Source organism: Cebus imitator, unplaced genomic scaffold (assembly GCF_001604975.1).
Source record: "Cebus imitator isolate Cc_AM_T3 unplaced genomic scaffold, Cebus_imitator-1.0 Scaffold41, whole genome shotgun sequence".
In the NCBI taxonomy this organism is placed as follows: Eukaryota; Metazoa; Chordata; class Mammalia; order Primates; family Cebidae; genus Cebus; species Cebus imitator.
Window position 1 is genome coordinate 9,338,544 of NW_016107356.1, and position 18,967 is coordinate 9,357,510.

The 18,967-nt window shown below is 39.7% G+C and overlaps 1 protein-coding gene across 1 annotated transcript in view; it reads right to left on the bottom strand.

Moving 5' to 3' along the window:
• Nucleotides 1-18,967, bottom strand: part of LCA5L (lebercilin LCA5 like) — a 48,225-nt gene that overhangs the window by 21,839 nt on the left and 7,419 nt on the right. Inside the window, exon 3 of the mRNA XM_017526064.2 lies at nt 4,495-4,826. Within this exon, the coding sequence (XP_017381553.1) occupies nt 4,495-4,816 (322 nt within the window). The 5' untranslated portion in view covers nt 4,817-4,826. The remainder of the gene's footprint in view (nt 1-4,494; nt 4,827-18,967) is intronic.

Genomic DNA, 18,967 nt, shown 5'->3' on the forward strand with positions numbered 1-18,967 from the left:
TGAATATTGATTATTTTAGAATAGACTTCTGAGCACACTAAGAAGTGGGAAGTGGAGCAGGCCAGCCTCTAGGGCACCTTCTAGAAGGCCTGTGAAGATGTGTCTGTGGTTTTGTTGAGGCTGTACACTTGAATACTCTGTGCACTGGCTAGGGAAACTTGAGACCCAGGCAATATGGATCAGGCTGGTTTAAAACAGGGGTGGTCGAGGACTGACATGTTCTATACCATGACTGAACCTGACCCCCAACTTGTAATGTCTTTCAGCTTTTAGGTGCTCTGATCCTGTAGGGGAGAGGGCTTTCACTGAGACAAGGAGGACTGGTGACGGGTTCCATGGGCACTGGAGACTTATATGCCCCTCTCATGCCAGGCTCAAGTGATGGGAAGGCAGAGGCATGAGAGGGTGCTGACGGACTAAGCGCCATGGCCACAGGAGCTCTGGCCAAGGCTCTGGGAGTCAAGAAGTGCACAGAGGGCATGGATGCTTTGAAAAGGGGAGGGGTTGGCCTTTTAAAGATCACATGGGCTTGGACAAGGAGATGTAAATGGTAAAAATGAAGGACAGAGGCTCCTCCCAATATTGTTCTTTGTGTAAGGCCGTTTCCACATCCCTGCCCCCTCATATTCCCTCCATTCCCCAAATGCATCTGAGACTGAACTTCCTGTCTATCCTAGTGAGTGGGTAGGGAGGATGAGCCAGGTTACATACCCCTCACTTGCATTTGAGGGGTAACAAATTCATACTATATCCATCATGCACACTTGTATAACTATAAAGGCTATGGAAAACTGGAAGAGGGTGTAAGCTTTAATGATTTTATATCTCATTATCCTAACCCACACACAATAAGAATTGTATAATTTATAATTTCAATCCCATTTCACAAATAATAGGGGCAGATTTAGCTGAATGACTATTCTTAAGATAACGTTTTAAACTGCTGAATTAAAACGTTCACTTAATTCACCACAAAGATAAATTTAAGTCCATAGTTGCCAAAACAGCATCTGCACATTACGTATAATGACGTATGTTCTTCTGAACAGTTCTAAGAATGTCCCCACGCTCTCTTCACGCACAAACAGACCTGTCTTCCTTCCTAGCCTGTCTCCCCAGGCCCACCTCCCCCTCAAAGCCTTACTTTAACAGCTCTCTTGTTCTCCTCTGTCCATGCTGTTTCCTCCTCTTCTCCCTCCTGGCCTCATCCTAGTTCCCTCTCCTGTCACGGTCCCCTTTGGTCTCATCGTCCCATTCTATCCCCGTGCTCCTCCACACCTTCACTCCACCTCTGCTTCTGACATATGGGGTGGGGGGTCTACACTATATTTCACCCTAAAAGAGATGAAGCCATTTTCTCCAAGAACCAGGGTGAATAAGAGATTCAAAGGAGGAGCCTTTCCTTTTCCTATTCTCGGTAGTTTCCATTGTTAGCCTGCTAGAGAAGGTGTCTCTTCAGCACCACCTTAGGTTGTCCACCTATAGCTGGACCAAGGACAACAGGACAAGGTGTTCCAAGCATTCAAATATGGTAAAGTAACTTCTTTTTTTTTTTGAATACTAATGTCTTGAATGACCATGGCACATTTTTGGCATTGTATGGACAAAGAAAATACATAAAGGAAGCAATTTCCTAACAGCATACGTAATTGAAAGAAGTCTGAAAGGACATTTTCTACAAAAGAAGGATAATTTTTGAAAAGCAAATTCTAGAATGATATTGCTATTTACAATGATTTAAAAATCTTCAGTGTTTGGCCAAAGCAAAAATTCTATTAAATTGAAGTCCTCACTTCACATTACTAATTTTCTCTATGAAATGTCTTTCTGCCATAAAATTTGCTTTCATCAATTTTCTAAGATGAGAATTGAAAATAATCTCTGATGTTACTGTTCTTTGGTGAATTCTGAATCTCTATTGGTGGTTCCTCATCCAGCGTTACCCGCATAGGGTAAGACAGCTACTTTTCATTGAACATTTGCTTGAGAAGGGGCTGCACTGGCTAAAACATGAAGCCTCCTTGCTTTGGGTTAGAATTATATTATACCAGGGTGCAAGAAATTACTTGCTGCTTAAATTACTTTGGCAAACACTGGCAAAATATGAACTGGGAACAAAAGAATAAAAGAAAAAGACAAGGAAATATTTTATTGTTCTGTGACAAAGCTTGAAGTTGCAATTAGTATTTTACATTTATCACACGCTGGGCAAGGGTTTCCTGGGACATAAAAATCTGAGTTAAAGATACGTGCAAGATTTATTAAAAATAATTTGAGAATATTAATATACAAAAGGACACCCAAGGAAGAACAAACCTTTTACTCTTCTGGATAATGGAATTTAAGATTCTGGTCTCCTGTGAAGTCAATGAATTAATTTAGGTTGCTCTCAAGTTATAAACAGGTGTCTTGCATAAATAACTCAATAAGCATTTGTTGAATAAATAAGTGAGGAATCAGCTTTGAAAAGCTAAATTATAAGGTACTTAGAACTTAAAATGCATTTCTGTCTCACAGAAAGTTTTATAAATACAAACTGCCTTCTTGCATGATCCCATAAAAGCTTAGGATCAATATAATAGGTAGTATATAGGTAGTATATAGGTAGTATATATAGGTAGTATATATAGATCTTACAACAAGATCTCTTATTGTAAATCCCTGGAACCAGACTGTTTCAAAATTTGAGGGTTTTTAATGATAAGTACATACACAGTATTTTCCATAGTTCTCTCAGTGGGGTCTGGAACAACACCCTTTAATGAAGCTATATATTTTTTATTTTTTTAACTTAAAAAAAAATTTTTTTTAAAGACAGGGTTTCACCATGTTGGTCAAGGCTGGTCTTGAACTCCCAACCTCAGGTGATCCACCTGCCTTGACCTCCAAAGTGCTTGGATCACAGGCGTGAGCCACCATGCCCAGCCGAATGAAACTATATTTTTGTAGTCAAATATAATACCTATTCACACTAAGTGAAATAAGATCTATTTCATATTTGTTCAAATAAGGTTTTTATTGCCAAATCAATTTTGACGCAAAGGATATGAAAGATGTTGGATTTTCGGAGATCTGTAAATTTCAAATGTAGATAAGGAATTGTGTATTTGTAGGATCTAACCATGATGTTCATTTTTGATGAGTCCAGCCATGAGAGAAAGAATGGACTTTTCATCTCCTACCCTGGGCCTTGCCAGTGGATGTAGGACTCCCATCTCTCTAGAAAAGTGACATTTAACCTTTTGAGAATCTGGTGAAAGCTACATGTCCTCCTAGAAAAGTTTACCAACACACAGAGACACAAAAAAATGCATAGAATTTCATGGGTTTCACAGACATGTGTCTTAGATAAAGAACCCCTGGGCTATAGCAGGGGAACTGAAGATTCTAGGTATTCCAGAAGTGGCACAGAGGGTCCTGGGCAGAGCTGGTAACCGCAGGCTGGGATGCAAGAGGCAGGGTAGACATAACAGTGGTAGATGTGCCCCGCAAACAGCAGGCTCTTAATTACTGTGTGCCTGTTGACTGAGGTGCTCTGAGGCTCAGTGTGGACAGGAGCTCCAGCTATTTCTATATAAGGAATACTTATGGGCTCAAGATTGCCTAAAATGGGAGGAAGGATAAGAAAGGAGATCAAAGATAACACAAGCTAATTCCAATTGGGACAGCTGGGAGTTGACAGAGTTGGTACTTTAAAAATCTACAAAGAAATGATATTATTAACAGCCTTTTGAACCATCTCTGTTTCAAAAGACTGTCTTTGCCAATATGCCTCACTGGACTTGGAGACCATCCTCTTGGGGTGGAGACAGGTATTTACATTTCACTGGTGATTCAAAGATTGATTCTTCAGCTGAGATGAAAGGCAAGAAGCCAGCGAAATCCAAGTATTGTGGTACTCTGTAACAAGGCCACCTGTCAACTAAAAATGAACTAGCTTCACTAGTAGGTTCCAGTATGGTAAGCCATGCAGGGACTAGGCTTTAGGTTTGAAGCCTTTCTGTTATTTTATAATGATACTTTTTTTTTTTTTTTTTTGAGACGGAGTTTCACTCATGTTACCCAGGCTGGAGTGCAATGGCGCGATCTCGGCTCACCGCAACCTCCGCCTCCTGGGTTCAGGCAATTCTCCTGCCTCAGTCTCCTGAGTAGCTGGGATTACAGGCATGCACCACCATGCCCAGCTAATTTTTTGTATTTTTAGTAGAGACGGGGTTTCACCATGTTGACCAGGATGGTCTCGATCTCTTGACCTCGTGATCCACCCGCCTCGGCCTCCCAAAGTGCTGGGATTACAGGCTTGAGCCACAGCGCCCGGCTATAATGATTCTTAATTTCTCTATTTTCTAATTTCTTCCATAAAAGTTCACTTACAATACACATTTATAATATGGGAAAACAAACTGAGTTATCAATCACTTCAAATACTAGTGCAGCAAAATAATGTCATTATGACCAGAAATTTGGTCTTGCTTGAGAAACTTTACTTCTTACCTTTAGGTTGGGAGATTTTAGAAACATTATACTTTTTCTTCTCCTTTTCTTTTACCACAGGCTGCTTTAAATAATTTCTATTAATGGCCTTTTCTGAACAATCAGAGAGAAAGTCTTTTGAATAATCATACTGAGAACTTAAACTTCGGCAGGAGCACTGAGATCTGCTATAGTCAACACTCTTATCGGAGGCGTTACTGTTCTGTGAAGAATCGCCCGTGTCTGGGCTTCTCTTGCATTCTTCAGACCTGCTACTGTTTTCTAATGCCACACTGGAGAAATGTTCATCTATGTTTGTTTTTGTTAGATCAGCCAAAGACATAGCAAACAACCTAACCAAAAAAAAAATTTTTGAATTTATATTTATTAACATTAAAATGAACCAATGCTTTATTTTATATATATACATATTTTTGAGACAGGGTCTTACTCTGTTGCCTAGGCTGGAGTGCAGTGGTGTGATTATGGCTCTCTGCAGCCTCAACTTTCTGGGCTCAAGCGATCCTCTCAGCTCAGCCTCTGGAGTAGCTGGGACTACAAGTGTGTGCCGTCATGCCTGGCTAACTTATTATTATTATTTTTTGGTAGAAATAGGGGTCTCACTGTGTTGCCCAGGCTGGTTTCAACTTTTGAGCTCAAGTGATCCTACCACCTCAGTCTCACAAAGTGGTGGGATTATAGGTGTGAGCCACTATGCTCAGATATAGACACAAACTTTGAATACTTTGAATAAGCCCTCTTAGTTGAATAAAGTGAGAATTTAAAAGTTAAGGAATAGAAAGTCAAATCCAAGAAAGACCCAAAATTTATATCTTTAATAAAATTAACATTAGTTAAAAATCAGAAGGTTCTGCATTTCTTTCTAGTGCTACGGCACTAAGACATGGTAACGCCACAAGTGTCTCTTTCACAGCAGCCTACCTCAAAAGCAGATTGAAACAAACAGATCCATCTTCTGAGGTCTTTAAAAGGATTATCTTTTCATTTAATTCTCAATTCTCCTGTTTTATCAAGAAAGCAAAAGGGAATTTAGCTGGCATTAGATCCTTTGCAACAGGAATCTAATATCACTCTCTCTACTGAGAGGTTTTTTTCTGTTAAGTTTCTGCTTTTTGCTGCATCTGCTTAACTCTCTAGCCTTCTCTTCTGATGAAATATATCAGGCAGTCTACAATCTCCCCACTACAAGGAATCAGTCCAAATGATCTAGTAGTAATTAATATTAGAATTATACTTAATATCTAACTAGTGCTCTTACTTTGTTCAAACTGCTTTCACATCACCTAATCTCAGCCACCTCGAGGAAACAGGTTCAGACAGGTGAACAGTTAAGAGACTGTCCATGTTTTCCAGCTCCAGGGGGAGTGCTTTTCTCATTAAGCATCATGACTGCAACAACACATTGGTAGGAACATCACACACTCCTAATGCAAATAATTTCTCTTTCTAGACACTTTCTGCTGTGTAGCGGTGGGCAGAAGCATCTAGATTAAGAAGAATCCAGGCTGGGCACTGTGGCTCACTTTGGGAGGCTGAGGTGGATGGACAGCGTGAGCTCAGGAGTTCGGGACCAGCCTAGGCAACATGGTGAAACTCTGTCTTTACAAAAAAACAAAAATATTAGCTGGGCATGGTGGTGCACAACTGTAGTCCCAGCTACTTGGGAGGCTGAGGTGGGACTGCTTGAGCCCAGGAGGCAAACGTTGCAGTGAGCTCTGATCGCACCACTGCACTGCAGCCTGGGTGACAGGGCCAACTCTGTCTCAAAAAGAAGAATCTCAGATGTAGACATAAGGGATCCTGAAGGACTAAAAATGCTCCATTGTAGCCCTCATAGTCTTGCGTGTCCTTGTCCCCAGGAGCTGTTCCTTCCTGCCCTCTTGCTCATGACCTCAGTCCCTAACTTCCTCCTCACCTATCTTGATAAATCCAAATTGCTCAAACAATGGTTGATAATCCTCAAGAAGTTGTATTTTGGCCAGTTGTTTATGACTCAAGCTAGACTTCAGCTGACTTTTGCTCAAGCCCTATAAAAATTCCCTCCTTCTTCCTCACTTTAGAACTCTCCTTCAACAAGTCTCCTGCAGGCAATTTTGGATAAAGGCTTAAATCAAGAGTGTTTTTCATGTTACATTCTTGAATTGTCCAACTACAGAAGTGGCGGGGAGTGTGGTGGAGTAGAAGGTGATGGACAATTTGGAGGTGGACAGGCTTGGGTTTGAACTTGCATCTGCCTGTCACTTAAGTGCCCTTGTCCATCTGTAAAATGTGAGTGACACCACCAATCCCATAGGGTTGAGAAAGAAAAGAAGCTTATCTGAGGAATACAGATCCCCTTTAAATGATCAGGCCCAAAGAGGCATTGGAATGAGACTGCAGTCACGTCCCCCATCCCCCCAGCTGAGCTAAGTAATCATTTCTAAGCTGCTTGCTCCGTGGGCTCTGACTGATGCCACAAATAGCTATAAATTAACCTAACAATGCCATATGCTGGACACCACAGCTCATACCCTGTGGTTCAAACAACAATCTAATCACCAATCACTGTCATTTCTGTGAACCTATGAGAATTCCTGAAAAACAACGTTTGTAATTCTCCCTCTCCTGACTTGTCCTTTTTTCTTTAAAAAATGCAAGCCCCTCACAGAAGGCTAACGTGAGCTTCGACTGTCTCATGTTTGGTAAAGTAGAAGACTAGCCATCTTAGTCTCTTAGTTAAATAAAAATGGATATAACATGAAAACAAAAAAATTTCAAAGAGAAATCCTGTAGAGCCACATAAGAATAAACAAGACTATAAATAACTTTGCTCCTAAAACAATTCTACCAGATTAAAATGTCCCCTAATGAGGGCTTTCTAGACTTAGCTGTGAGAAAGGTGGTGGATTTGAAGGCGTTACCAGCCTCCACAGGTGGATGTGCAAGTCATAAGCCTCTGTGGATGCTGAGTTGTTCCATTACCTACTGGCTCCAGTGGACAAAATTATCCACAATCTTTCCTGCTCAATAATTTACCTAACCTAATGTTGGGGATCTAGCTTCCTCAGGATGGGTAAAGGGTAGTCTTACTATAAAGACAATTTTTTTTTTTTTTGTGGGATGGATGGGTAGAAAATGACTGCTACCAATTTTCTAGAGGATATACTGTCAGCTTGCTTTCATCAAACTTCTAAAACACATAGTATGAGGCAGTGCAATTCTACTATTGATCACTATTATAACCTAATCTGTCTCACGTAAAAAAAGCTATAAGCAACTTCAGATTAATTGCTGCGCTCATCGATTTGTCTCATAATTAAATAGGCAAAAGTATCTGAAAATCAAAAATCATAATTTCAATCCACATCCTAAGATACTGAATTTTTGGGAGCTTACTAAATTTAAAAGTTTTCATAAATGCTTTATATTTAGAGTATATTTAGATGCTATATTCTTTTGAAAGAATATATTTACAACTTGTTAAGATCAGTGTATGAACTGACTGGCCCAGTGTTTATCACAGTTTATTAATGTCACTAAAGCAGCTTTTAGGTAAACTTTTTGCTATAACAAAGAGACAACTGTTCTTAATATTAATGGCATAGTCTTTGACAAAAAGAAGTCATAAGAAAAACTGGTACCAGCTGGTTTCATATTAAACAGTTCAGTAACAATGATATCAACACTTACATGAATTTTGTACCTGATTCACTAACATTTTAAAATGAAGATCTTGAAAAATATATCAAATAGGTCAATTTATTTGGCTTACTGAGTGTATATATTTAACACAACTGATTCCTAAGCTTTCTGAATACAATTCTTTATTTTTAACCCTCTTTTATTGAGGTATCAAGAAAAATTAGTAAGAGTACAGTTTGATAAGATTAGAAATGTGTATACCCATGAAACGATCACCACAGTCAAGACAGTGAACACATCCACATAATGTCCCAAAGCTTCCCAGAACCCCACCGTAATTTTTCTCTTTTACCCCTGCCTGCGCCTCACTCCCAACCCAGGCAAACACTGGTTTGCCACTATCAATTATGTTGCATATTCTAGAGTTTTATATAAATGAAATCATCCAGTATATGTTTGTATTTGGCTTGGCTTCTCTCACTCAGCATTATTATTAGGGGATTCATCCATGTTACTATGTGCATCAATATCAATAGTTCATTTTTTTTTTTTTTTTTTTTGAGACGGAGTTTCGCTCTTGTTCCCCAGGCTGGAGTGCAATGGCGCGATCTCGGCTCACCGCAACCTCCGCCTCCCGGGTTCAGGCAATTCTCCTGCCCCAGCCTCCTGATTCGCTGGGATTACAGGCACGTGCCACCATGCCCAGCTAATTTTTTGTATTTTTAGTAGAGACGGGGTTTCACCATGTTGACCAGGATGGTCTCGATCTTTTGACCTCGTGATCCACCCGTCTCGGCCTCCCACAGTGCTGGGATTACAGGCGTGAGCCACCGCGCCCGGCCTAGTTCATTTGTTTTTTTAAAGTTGCTGAGTAATTTCCAATTGTATGTATAAACCATAATTTGTTTATTCATTTGTTCACAAACATTTCAGCTGTTTCTAGTTTTGGACTATTACAAATAAAATTGCTGTGAATATTCTGGATATAAGTCCTTTATCAGATACATGCTTTGCAAACATTTTCTCCTCATCTGTGATTTTTCATTCTCTTAAAAATGTCTTTTAAGGAGCAGATTGTTCATTTTGGTGAAGACTCATTATCAATTTGTTCTTTGAAGAATGATCCTTGCTGGGTGGCTCATGCCTGTAATCCCAGCACTTTGGGAGGCTGGGGCGGGTAGACTGCCTGAGGTCAGGAGTTTCTGAGCGGCCTGGCCAATATGGTGAAACTCCAACTCTACTAAAAAAATATGAAAATTAGCCAGGCATGGTGGCTGGCACCTGTAATCTCAGCTACTCGGGAGTCTGAGGCAGGAGAATCGCTTGAACCTGGCAGGTGGAGGTTGCAGTGAGCTGAAATTGCACCATTGCACTCCAGCCTGGGTAACAAGAAACTCCCATCTCAAAATAAATAAATAAATAAATAAATAAAAGATCCTTTTGGTGTTGTATCTAAGAAATTTTTGCATGACCTGAGGTCACAAAGATATCCTCGTTGCTTTCTTCTAGAAATTCTACTTTAAGTCTGTAATCTATTTTGAGTTACTTATTATGGATCAAAATTCATTTTCTGGTATACGGACGTCTAATTGCTCCAGCACCATTTGTTGAAAAGACAATCCTTTTCCCACTCAACTGCCTTTCCATCTTTGTAAAAACCCATATAATCCATATGTTGATCTATTTCTGTGCTCTCTATACAGTTCTACTGATTTATTTCTCTATCTTTATACCAATACCACACTGTTTTGGTTACTGTAGCTTTTTTTTTTTTTGAGACAGGGTCTCTTTCTGTCGCCCACGCTGGAGTGCAGTGGTACTATCTTGGCTCAGTGCAACCCCTACCTCCTGGGTTTAAGTGATCCTCCCACCTCAGCCTCCTGAGTAGCTAGACGGTGGGCTCGTGCCACCACGCGTGGCTAATTTTTTTTTTTTTTTTTGTAGAGACAGAGTTTTGCCATGTTGCTCAGGCTGGTCTTGAACTCCTGAGCTCAAGCAATCCACCCACCTTGGCCTCCCAAAGTGCTGGGATTACAGGGTTACTGTAGCTTTATAATTAATCCTAAAATCAGGTAGTGTTAGTTGTCCAACTCTGTTCTTTCATTTCAAAGTTGTTCTAGCTATTTTAGGTCCTTTGAATGTCTATGTAAATTTTAGAGTCAGTTTGTCAATTCCTAAAAAAAAAAAAAAAAAAAGCCTAACAGGACTGAGATTGGAACTGTGTTGAATCTACATATAAATTTAGGGAGAACTGACACCTTGTCAAAATTGAGAATTCTAACCCAGGAATAAGGTATGCCCCCCATTTATTAGGTCTTGTTTAATTTCTTTCAGCAATGCATTGCTGTTTTCAATGTACAACTTTACAGCTTTTGTCAGATTTACCCCTATTTCATATATATCTATCTATCTATGCACACATCCACACATACATACACATCATATATATATATGCTTTTTTTTTTCTTTTGAGGCAGGGTTTCACTCTATTGCCCAGGCTAGAGTGCAGTGCAGTGACGTGATCAAAGCTCACTGCAGCCTCAACTTCTTGGGCTCAGGTGATCCTCCCACCTCAGCCTCTGGAGTAGCTGGGACTACAGGTGTTCACCGCCACACCAGGCTAATTTTTGTATTTTTTGTAGAGATGGAGTTTTGTCATATTGCCCAGGCTAGTCTAGAACTCCTAGGCTCAAGCAATTCCTGCCTTGGCCTCCCAAAGTGCTGGGACTACAGGTGAGAACCACTACACCTGGACAAGTATTTCATATTTTTTGATGGTGAATTGTATTGCCGTTAAGTGGTATTGCCTTTTAATTTCAATTCTGATTGTTTGCTATATAGAAACAATCGATATTTGCAAATTATCTTGTATCTTGCAACCTTGCTAAACTAGTTCTAGTAGCCTTTTTGTAGATTCCACCAGATTTTCTATTTAGATGATTATGTCATCTGTGAATAGAGTTTAATTCTCCTTTTCTAATATGGGTCCTTTTATTTCTTTTTCTTTCCTGATTGCACTGGCCAGAAATTCTAGAACAAAGTTGAACAGATGTGGTGGTGAAAGTGGATGTCTTTGTCTTATTTTGGATCTTAGGGGAAAAACACATTGAGTGTGATGTTAGCTATAACTTTTTCAAAGATGCCCTGTATCAAGCTGAGGAAGTTCCCTTGTATTCATTATTTATCTAGGGAAGGTGAATCCTGGGGAAAATAAGAAGAGACAGGACATCCAGAGAGAGAGGAAAGAGATAAAAGGGAGAGAAAATAGAGGTAGTTAGGAGATGAGGGAAGTCATTTGGGGCACCTGCTAAAGGCCTGGGGCATGTCTACCAGGAAAACCCTTTCTCTACCCAGGCTGAGGCAGAGGCCATCCCCACTGTACAGCATGAGCAGGGGGTACCTGCTAGAACAGACACACAATGGTTCATTTTCCCAAACCAATTCTACTTCTGAGTCTTTCCAGAAGAATCACTTAGGGCTCCCTTAGACTCAGTCTGTACCGTGTTCAGGTTTAGGAAAAGGTGATCAGGCACTGGTGGAAAGACTAGAAGACCTTCTATTATTAAGAGTGTTACAAATTGTTTGTCACCAAACTCATGCCAAAAAAGAGTGTTAAAAATTAAACTGAGGCACGTTATAAATTTTAAAGAGTTTATTTGAGCAAACATCAATTCAAGAATTAGGAAACACTCAACTGGTTTGGGGTTTTGCTGAAGAGGGGTTTGAAGAAAAAGGCTCTTATAAGATGAAAAAAGAGGCAAAGTGGCAGGGGCATGGTGGCTCATGCCTGTAATCCCAACATTTTGGGAGGCTGAGACGAGCGGATAATGAGGTCAGGAGTTCGAGACCAGCCTGACCAACATGGTGCAACCCCATCTCCACTGAAAACACACAAAAAATTAGCTGGGCATGGTGGTGCGTGCCTGTAATTCCAGCTACTCCTGAGGCTGAGGCAGGAGAATCGCTTGAACTCAGGAGGTGGAAGTTGCAGTGAGCCGAGATTGCACCACGGCACTCCAGCCTCACCGACAGAGTGAGACTCCGTCTCAAAAAAACCAAAAAACCAAAAATAGTAAATAAAATAATTGGCTGGTTACAATGATGTAATTGCCTTATTAGGAACATAAGATAGAAAGTTCCTAATTGTATAATTAGAGGTTAACATTTTTTTTTTTTAAGACAGGGTCTTGTTGTGTTGCCCAGGCTGGAGTGCAGTGATGAGATCACAGCTCACTGCATCCTTTGTCTCCCAGGCTCAGGTAATCCTCCCATCTCAGCCCCTCAAGTAGCTAGGATTACAGGTGCACACCATGATACCTGGCTAATTTTTGTATTTTCTGTACAGACAGGGTTTCGCCATATTGCCCAGGCGGGTCTCAAGTGATCCGCCCATCTTGGCCTCCCAAAGTGCTGGGATTACAGGTGTGAGCCACTGTGCCTGGCCCAGTTAATGGTTTTTAATTGGTTAAACGTGTTTCACTTCCCTCTAGGTTAGTAACATACAACATAGGCATGTGAGTTACGTTTCAGTTTGCTTACATAGGAACCCGGGACATTAATCTAATGGTCTCCCAGTTAATTATTTTAACAACAGGCAGAAGTAGCACCCTCACTGTCAACTGCTGGATGGTGAGGATCACCTAACTGCAGACTAACTCACTTTCCTCTAATTCCCTTGGGGAAACAACCAAGTGATTTCTCCTACTTGTAGTCATTTTCCCTCCCTAGAGACTATCAGAACAGTCCAGGACCTCCAGCTAAAAAAAAGAATTACAACATAATTCTGAGGCTCTATCTTTCTCAGGCTGCCTTTGTAATGCACACTCAGTGTGGCAGGAAGCTTCTAATGGCTCCCAGGGATTCCCATTTCCTGGTACTCATGTCCTTGTGTAATTATCTGCCCTTGAGTGTGATTTAGATGTCACCTCCACGTTTAGGTCACTAAAGGAATGAATGGCTCCTGTCTTAATCACTCTCTGTTTTTCTATCGCTTGCTCACACCGATAGAAGCCAAGTGCTACACCATAAACAGACTCATGGACAGGCACACATGGCAAGAAACCAAGGCCTACAGCCAACAGCCAGTGGTGAACTGAGTCCCTCAGTCCAATATCCTGTGGGAGATGGAATCCCACCACCAACCATCTGAGTGGGCTTGGATCTTTTTCCTGGATGAGTCTTGAGATAAATGCAGTCTCAACTGGCACCCTGATTGTAGCCTTAAGAGACACCCTGAGCCCTAGGACCTAGCTGTGCCTATGACCCACATGATAATAAATGTTTGTTGCTATTTTTCTAGTCAGTTAGTGTTCATTTGAAAACTGGAGAAAGACAGAACCGAAAACTTCTGTGTCGATTTGCCACAGGGGTTATAAAGTCAAGTTATCTTGCAGAAAAATGAAAAAATCAGGACTTTATGCTAAACAAATAACTTAGTTCATTTAGATTAACAGTTGCTTTCTACAGTGTTTATTTTCTTAATTTTGAAAAAAAAAACCCTTCTATAATACCATATTTTCTTTATCTCTAATAGATTAATTTAAATCAAACTATCATCTTATCAAAGTAGTTTTTTGGAGTGGTGTCCAACCATACTGTTGCTTTAAGCTGTTAAGTTCCGGAGTAATTTGTCACACACACACAGATAATAAACTCAGATGCATCTTGTCAGGGTAGGTAAATTTCCAAAACAATTACTTGTACATCAATTATACCCTTTACCAAAGAGACAGAATATTCTTAGAATTCTAGAATTCCCAGGACCCCAGACCCATCCTAACATTTCCACCTATGTGACCTCAATACAGGTATGTTTGAGTTCTCCTGGCACTGTGGGAGTTCTTTCTCATGAAATGGAGTCTGAGAGACATTATCAGCAATGTAAACAAACGTAAAACCAAGTTTGATTCTTGACTATTACTATAGTTGGCAATGAATGTGCTCTGACTGTATGTATCAAGTGGGATGATATATTCAGTCTGTTAAATACCAGTTTTCTCACTGACCTGTTAAAAATTGACTGATGACTAGTATCAGGCCTGTAACTGCACTTTTAAGTTGATTAAACTGTTTCAAAAATCTTCATATTAATATACATATGCTACACTTCTCTATTGTTATCAATAAAAAAATGTCGTTTCCATACACAAATTTCTGATTATGTGGTGCATTTTTGAAAAATCTAGGCCTAAAGCCAATGTTCCTCTTTTTTTGAGACAGGGTCTTGCTCTGTTGCCTAGACTGGAGTGCAGTGGTGTGACCACAGCTCACTGCAGGCTTGACCTCCCAGGCTCAAGCAGTCCTCCCACCTCAGCCTCTCAAGCAGCTGGGATTACAGGCACACACTACCATGCCTGGCTAATATTTTTATTTTTTGTAGAGATGGGGTCTCACTATGTTGCCCAGGCTGGTCTTCAACTCATAGGCTCAAGCAGTCCTCCCACCTCAGCCTCTCAAGCAGCTGGGATTACAGGCACACACTACCATGCCTGGCTAATATTTTTATTTTTCGTAGAGATGGGGTCTCACTATGTTGCCCAGGCTGGTCTTGAACTCATAGGCTCAAGCAATCCTCCCACCTCAGCCTCTCAAAGTGCTAGGATTACAGGCAGGACTCACTGTGTCTGGCCCCTAATGTTCTTATTTAATTAATATGTTTAGTCAAATAACATTTGTTTAGTGTCTTCGGAGCACTGGGTTTATGAAGAGGGTAAGCTTTTGCCTTAAAGGGTCTTAAAATAGGCAAAGTTAGTGATTATATAATATCTACTGCAGTTACACTAGTTTTTGTTATATCAAATTTACAGTATAGCTCAGATTTAGTTTGGTAGCATTTATATTTTGAACAGTTTACAGTATAATGGTGCCTATTTTGCTGCACAAGAAGCATAATTTGATTATGTTTCTATCATTCTGGAGTTTATAGTTGTTTCTTTGCTGTTATGACTCAGGAACACAATGCATAATTAAAACACTGCTCTAATGGAAAAAATCTGATCTGCTTGAGGTTATGTTTTCCTGGAATGCACTATGGTAAAAGACTGCTTATAAGAACAGTAAACTTCTATATTGCATTTATCTAATTTGTGAACTAGAAATAAGAATGTTCAAGATCAAGGTATATGTCTGAATCATCCTGAATACAACGCTCAGGTGTCTTTACTCCTACTTTTGCAATGAGGCAGATGGAAAATAAAACATGCTAAAATGTTTTAAAGTGATTACTGCATACCTGCTGTTCTTTATCAAACTTCCCTAAGACGTTTGACAACAAACTGAAGATAAGCAGAGGGTTCTTCACATGTAGTATTTATGAGGTTTCCAGGGTAGTATTTTTTTGACAGGCTTTGGTCTCTTTTTAAAGAAAAAATGTATTTTAAAAAACCTAAAATATTACAAAAGGAAAATGTTATAATCTCACAAAGAAACATGTAAGAAGAATAAGGTTTTGAAGTAGTTTAATTAATATATATATATTCACTTGTGTTAATGATTGGTCTGGTCTCAGCTCACTGCAACCTCTGACTCCCAAGCTCAAGTGATTCTCCTGCCTCCGTCTCCAGAGTAGCTGGGATTACAGGGGCCCACCACTATGCCTGGCTAATTTTTGTATTTTTAGTAGAGATGGGGTTTTGCCATGTTGGCCAGGCTGGTCTCAAACTCCTGACCTCAGGTGATCCACCCACCCTGGCCTCCCAAAGTGCTGGGATTACAGGCCTGAGCCACTGTGCCTGGCCATAAGGCTTTTTCTCTATGAAAGTGAATCACCTACTGGTAGTTGATAATCACATCCAGGAATTTCCTAGTCAAACAGTGATGTTGAAATAAGATTTCAGGGAACCATACACAGCAGTAACTTTTCAAAAGTTTTTGGCAGAACAAAAGATCTTGTGGCTCACCTGCCTGCTCCTGTACATAGTTGAACATAAATAATTAAAGTTTTTGGATTATGTGTCACTTGCCAGTCAACAACAAAAATAACAAAAAGACAACCCTCTTGGGGATTTAGTATTATATGCTAAAATGTATTCTGGCTCCAGAGTTTCACGAATTATCAGATTCTTGTTTAATAATATAACTAGAAAATCCTAATTCTTAAAAATAAACGTTTATTATTACATACATATAATGAAAAAAAATCTGTAGTGAAGTTACAATTAATTTATAAGGATAATTTAATTCAAATGATTACATCTGTGTTTCCAGCTAAAATTATTCTATGGGTAGGAATTAGATATATATATTTTGAGATGGCGCCTTCCTCTGTCATCCAGGCTGGAGTGCAGTGGTGTTATCTCAGCTCGGGCTCACTGCAGTCTCGACCTCCCGGGCTCAAGTGATCCTCCCTCCTCAGCTTTCCAAGCAGCTGGGACTACAGGCATGTGCCACCATGCCCAACTAAGTTTTGTATTTTTGCAGAGACAGGATTTTACCATGTTGCCCAGGCTGGTCTAGAACTCCTAGACTTAAGTGATCCACCTGCCTTGGACTCCCAAAGTGCTGGGATTACAGGTGTGATCTGGACCACAGTGCCCAGCTGGTAACTATATTCTTTTTTTTTTTTTTTTTTTTTTTTTTTTTTTTTTTTTTTTTTTTTTTTTTTTTTTTTTTTTTTTTGAGACGGAGTTTCACTCATGTTACCCAGGCTGGAGTGCAATGGCGCGATCTCGGCTCACCGCAACCTCCGCCTCCTGGGTTCAGGCAATTCTCCTGCCTCAGCCTCCTGGGTAGCTGGGATTACAGGCATACGCCACCATGCCCAGCTAATTTTTTGTATTTTAGTAGAGACGGGGTTTCACCATGTTGACCAGGATGGTCTCGATCTCTTGACCTCGTGATCCACCCACCTCGGCCTCCCAAAGTGCTGGGATTACAGGCTTGAGCCACCGCGCCCGGCCCGGTAACTATATTCTTAACCAGTCCTGCCTCTTGGGAAAAAAAATGTACTTAATATGCAAAATTTCTCTATTTTCTTATTCATTCTCAGCATTTCCTATTGCCTTCCCCATTTCATTTTTTTCTCCTTAACACATGTTATCTAACATAACACCTAATTTTTACTTCCTCAGTCTCCCAACTTCCTCACTAACTATGTGCTGCATAGTGGCACGCATTCTGATTCTTGTGTCCACTGCTGCATCCTTAGTGCCTAGAGGAGTTCCTGAGAATATGAAGTGTCCAATAAATATTGATCAAATAAATTAGTGTTCATGATGCCTCTGTGCTTCCTTAATTCCTCTCTTCATATCCATTACTCCTGACAAAACTCAGCACTGCTAACCCAACCCGAAAAGCTCTAAATGAAAGCTTTCTCAATATGATAAATACCTATCTCAAACAAAAAACAGCTTTAAGCTTAATGGGAAACGTTAATTTAGACTGATGTAACAATTAAGATAAGAAATGACTATTATCACTGTTGTCTGGAGGTACTAGGTCTAAATATTGGAAAAGAAGAGGCAAGTTATTATGTGGAAATAAAATGATTATGTACTTATAAAACACTATCAAGAGAATTAAACGACACTATAGGTTACAAAATGGCTATAAGATTAATCTTTTTTTTTTTGAGACAGGGTCTCACTCCATTGTCCAGGCTGGAGTGCAGTAGCGTGATCACAGCTTACTGCAGCCTCAACCTCCTGGGTTCAGGTGATCCTCCCACCTCAGTCTCCTGTGTAGCTGAGACAACAGGCATGTGCCACCATGCCTGCCAATTTTTGTAGAGATGAGATTTTGCCATCTTTCCCAGGCTAGTCTCAAACTCCTGGGCTCAAGAAATCTGCCCACCCTTGGCCTCCCGAAGTGCTGGGATTACAGGTATGCATGGCCCTAAAAGTAATCTTTTCTATATGCGAGATATCTTTTCTAAATGCACTTACAAAACAGACAAATAATGGCCCACTTACTCAGTCCAAATATTTAAAACATCTAAGTTTACTATGAATAATATGAAGAAAACTTTAAAACTACTGAAATAAAATATGTAAGTGGAAAGACATATTTTGTTCTTATATCAAAAGGACATAGATTATAAAGATGTAAATTCTCCCTAATTTAATCTATATGATCAATGCATTCTCAATGAAATGCCGAGTAATTTTTTGAAATTTGACCAAACGATACAAAATTCATATAGAGAAATAAATATGAAAGACTACAAAGAAATGCGAACAAAAAAATGGTGAGAAGGGACTACTACTTCGATCAGATACTGAGATCTAAAGCTACAGTCACTAAAATAGCCTGATACTAATGATCTGACAGAACAATATACTGGAATAAAGAGTACAGAAACAGAAACACAAGCAAATACATATAGTAACCTGGGGGAAGATAAAGGCAGAGAAAGTGGACTTCAGTAAATAATGAGAGGTAGGCTAAAATCTATCTGGAAATCAAAGCAAAGGCAGATTCTTACTGCATTTCTTACACTACAATAATGGTTAGATGGATTCAAAATGTAAATGCTAAAAAAACTCTTAGAACAGTATGGAAAGACATAAAGCCCAGAACCATAAAGGAAACAACTGATAAAAATAACTGCATAAAAATTTTAAAACTTCCTTACAATTAAAAAAAATAAAGTTCAAAGGCATCTTACAAACTGGAAAAAAGACTGTCAATACATATGACAAAGACCTAGTTTCCTTAATTTACAAAGACCTCTTAAAATAATCCATTAGTAAATGAGCAAAAGATATGAACGCATTGCAGAGCAAGCACATTACAGAAACACAGAAAACCAAGAATTATATAAAAAGCTGTTCAATGGTGTATATGTGCCACATTTTCCCTATCCAGTCTATCATTGATGGGCATTTGGGTTGGTTCCAGGTCTTTGCTATTGTAA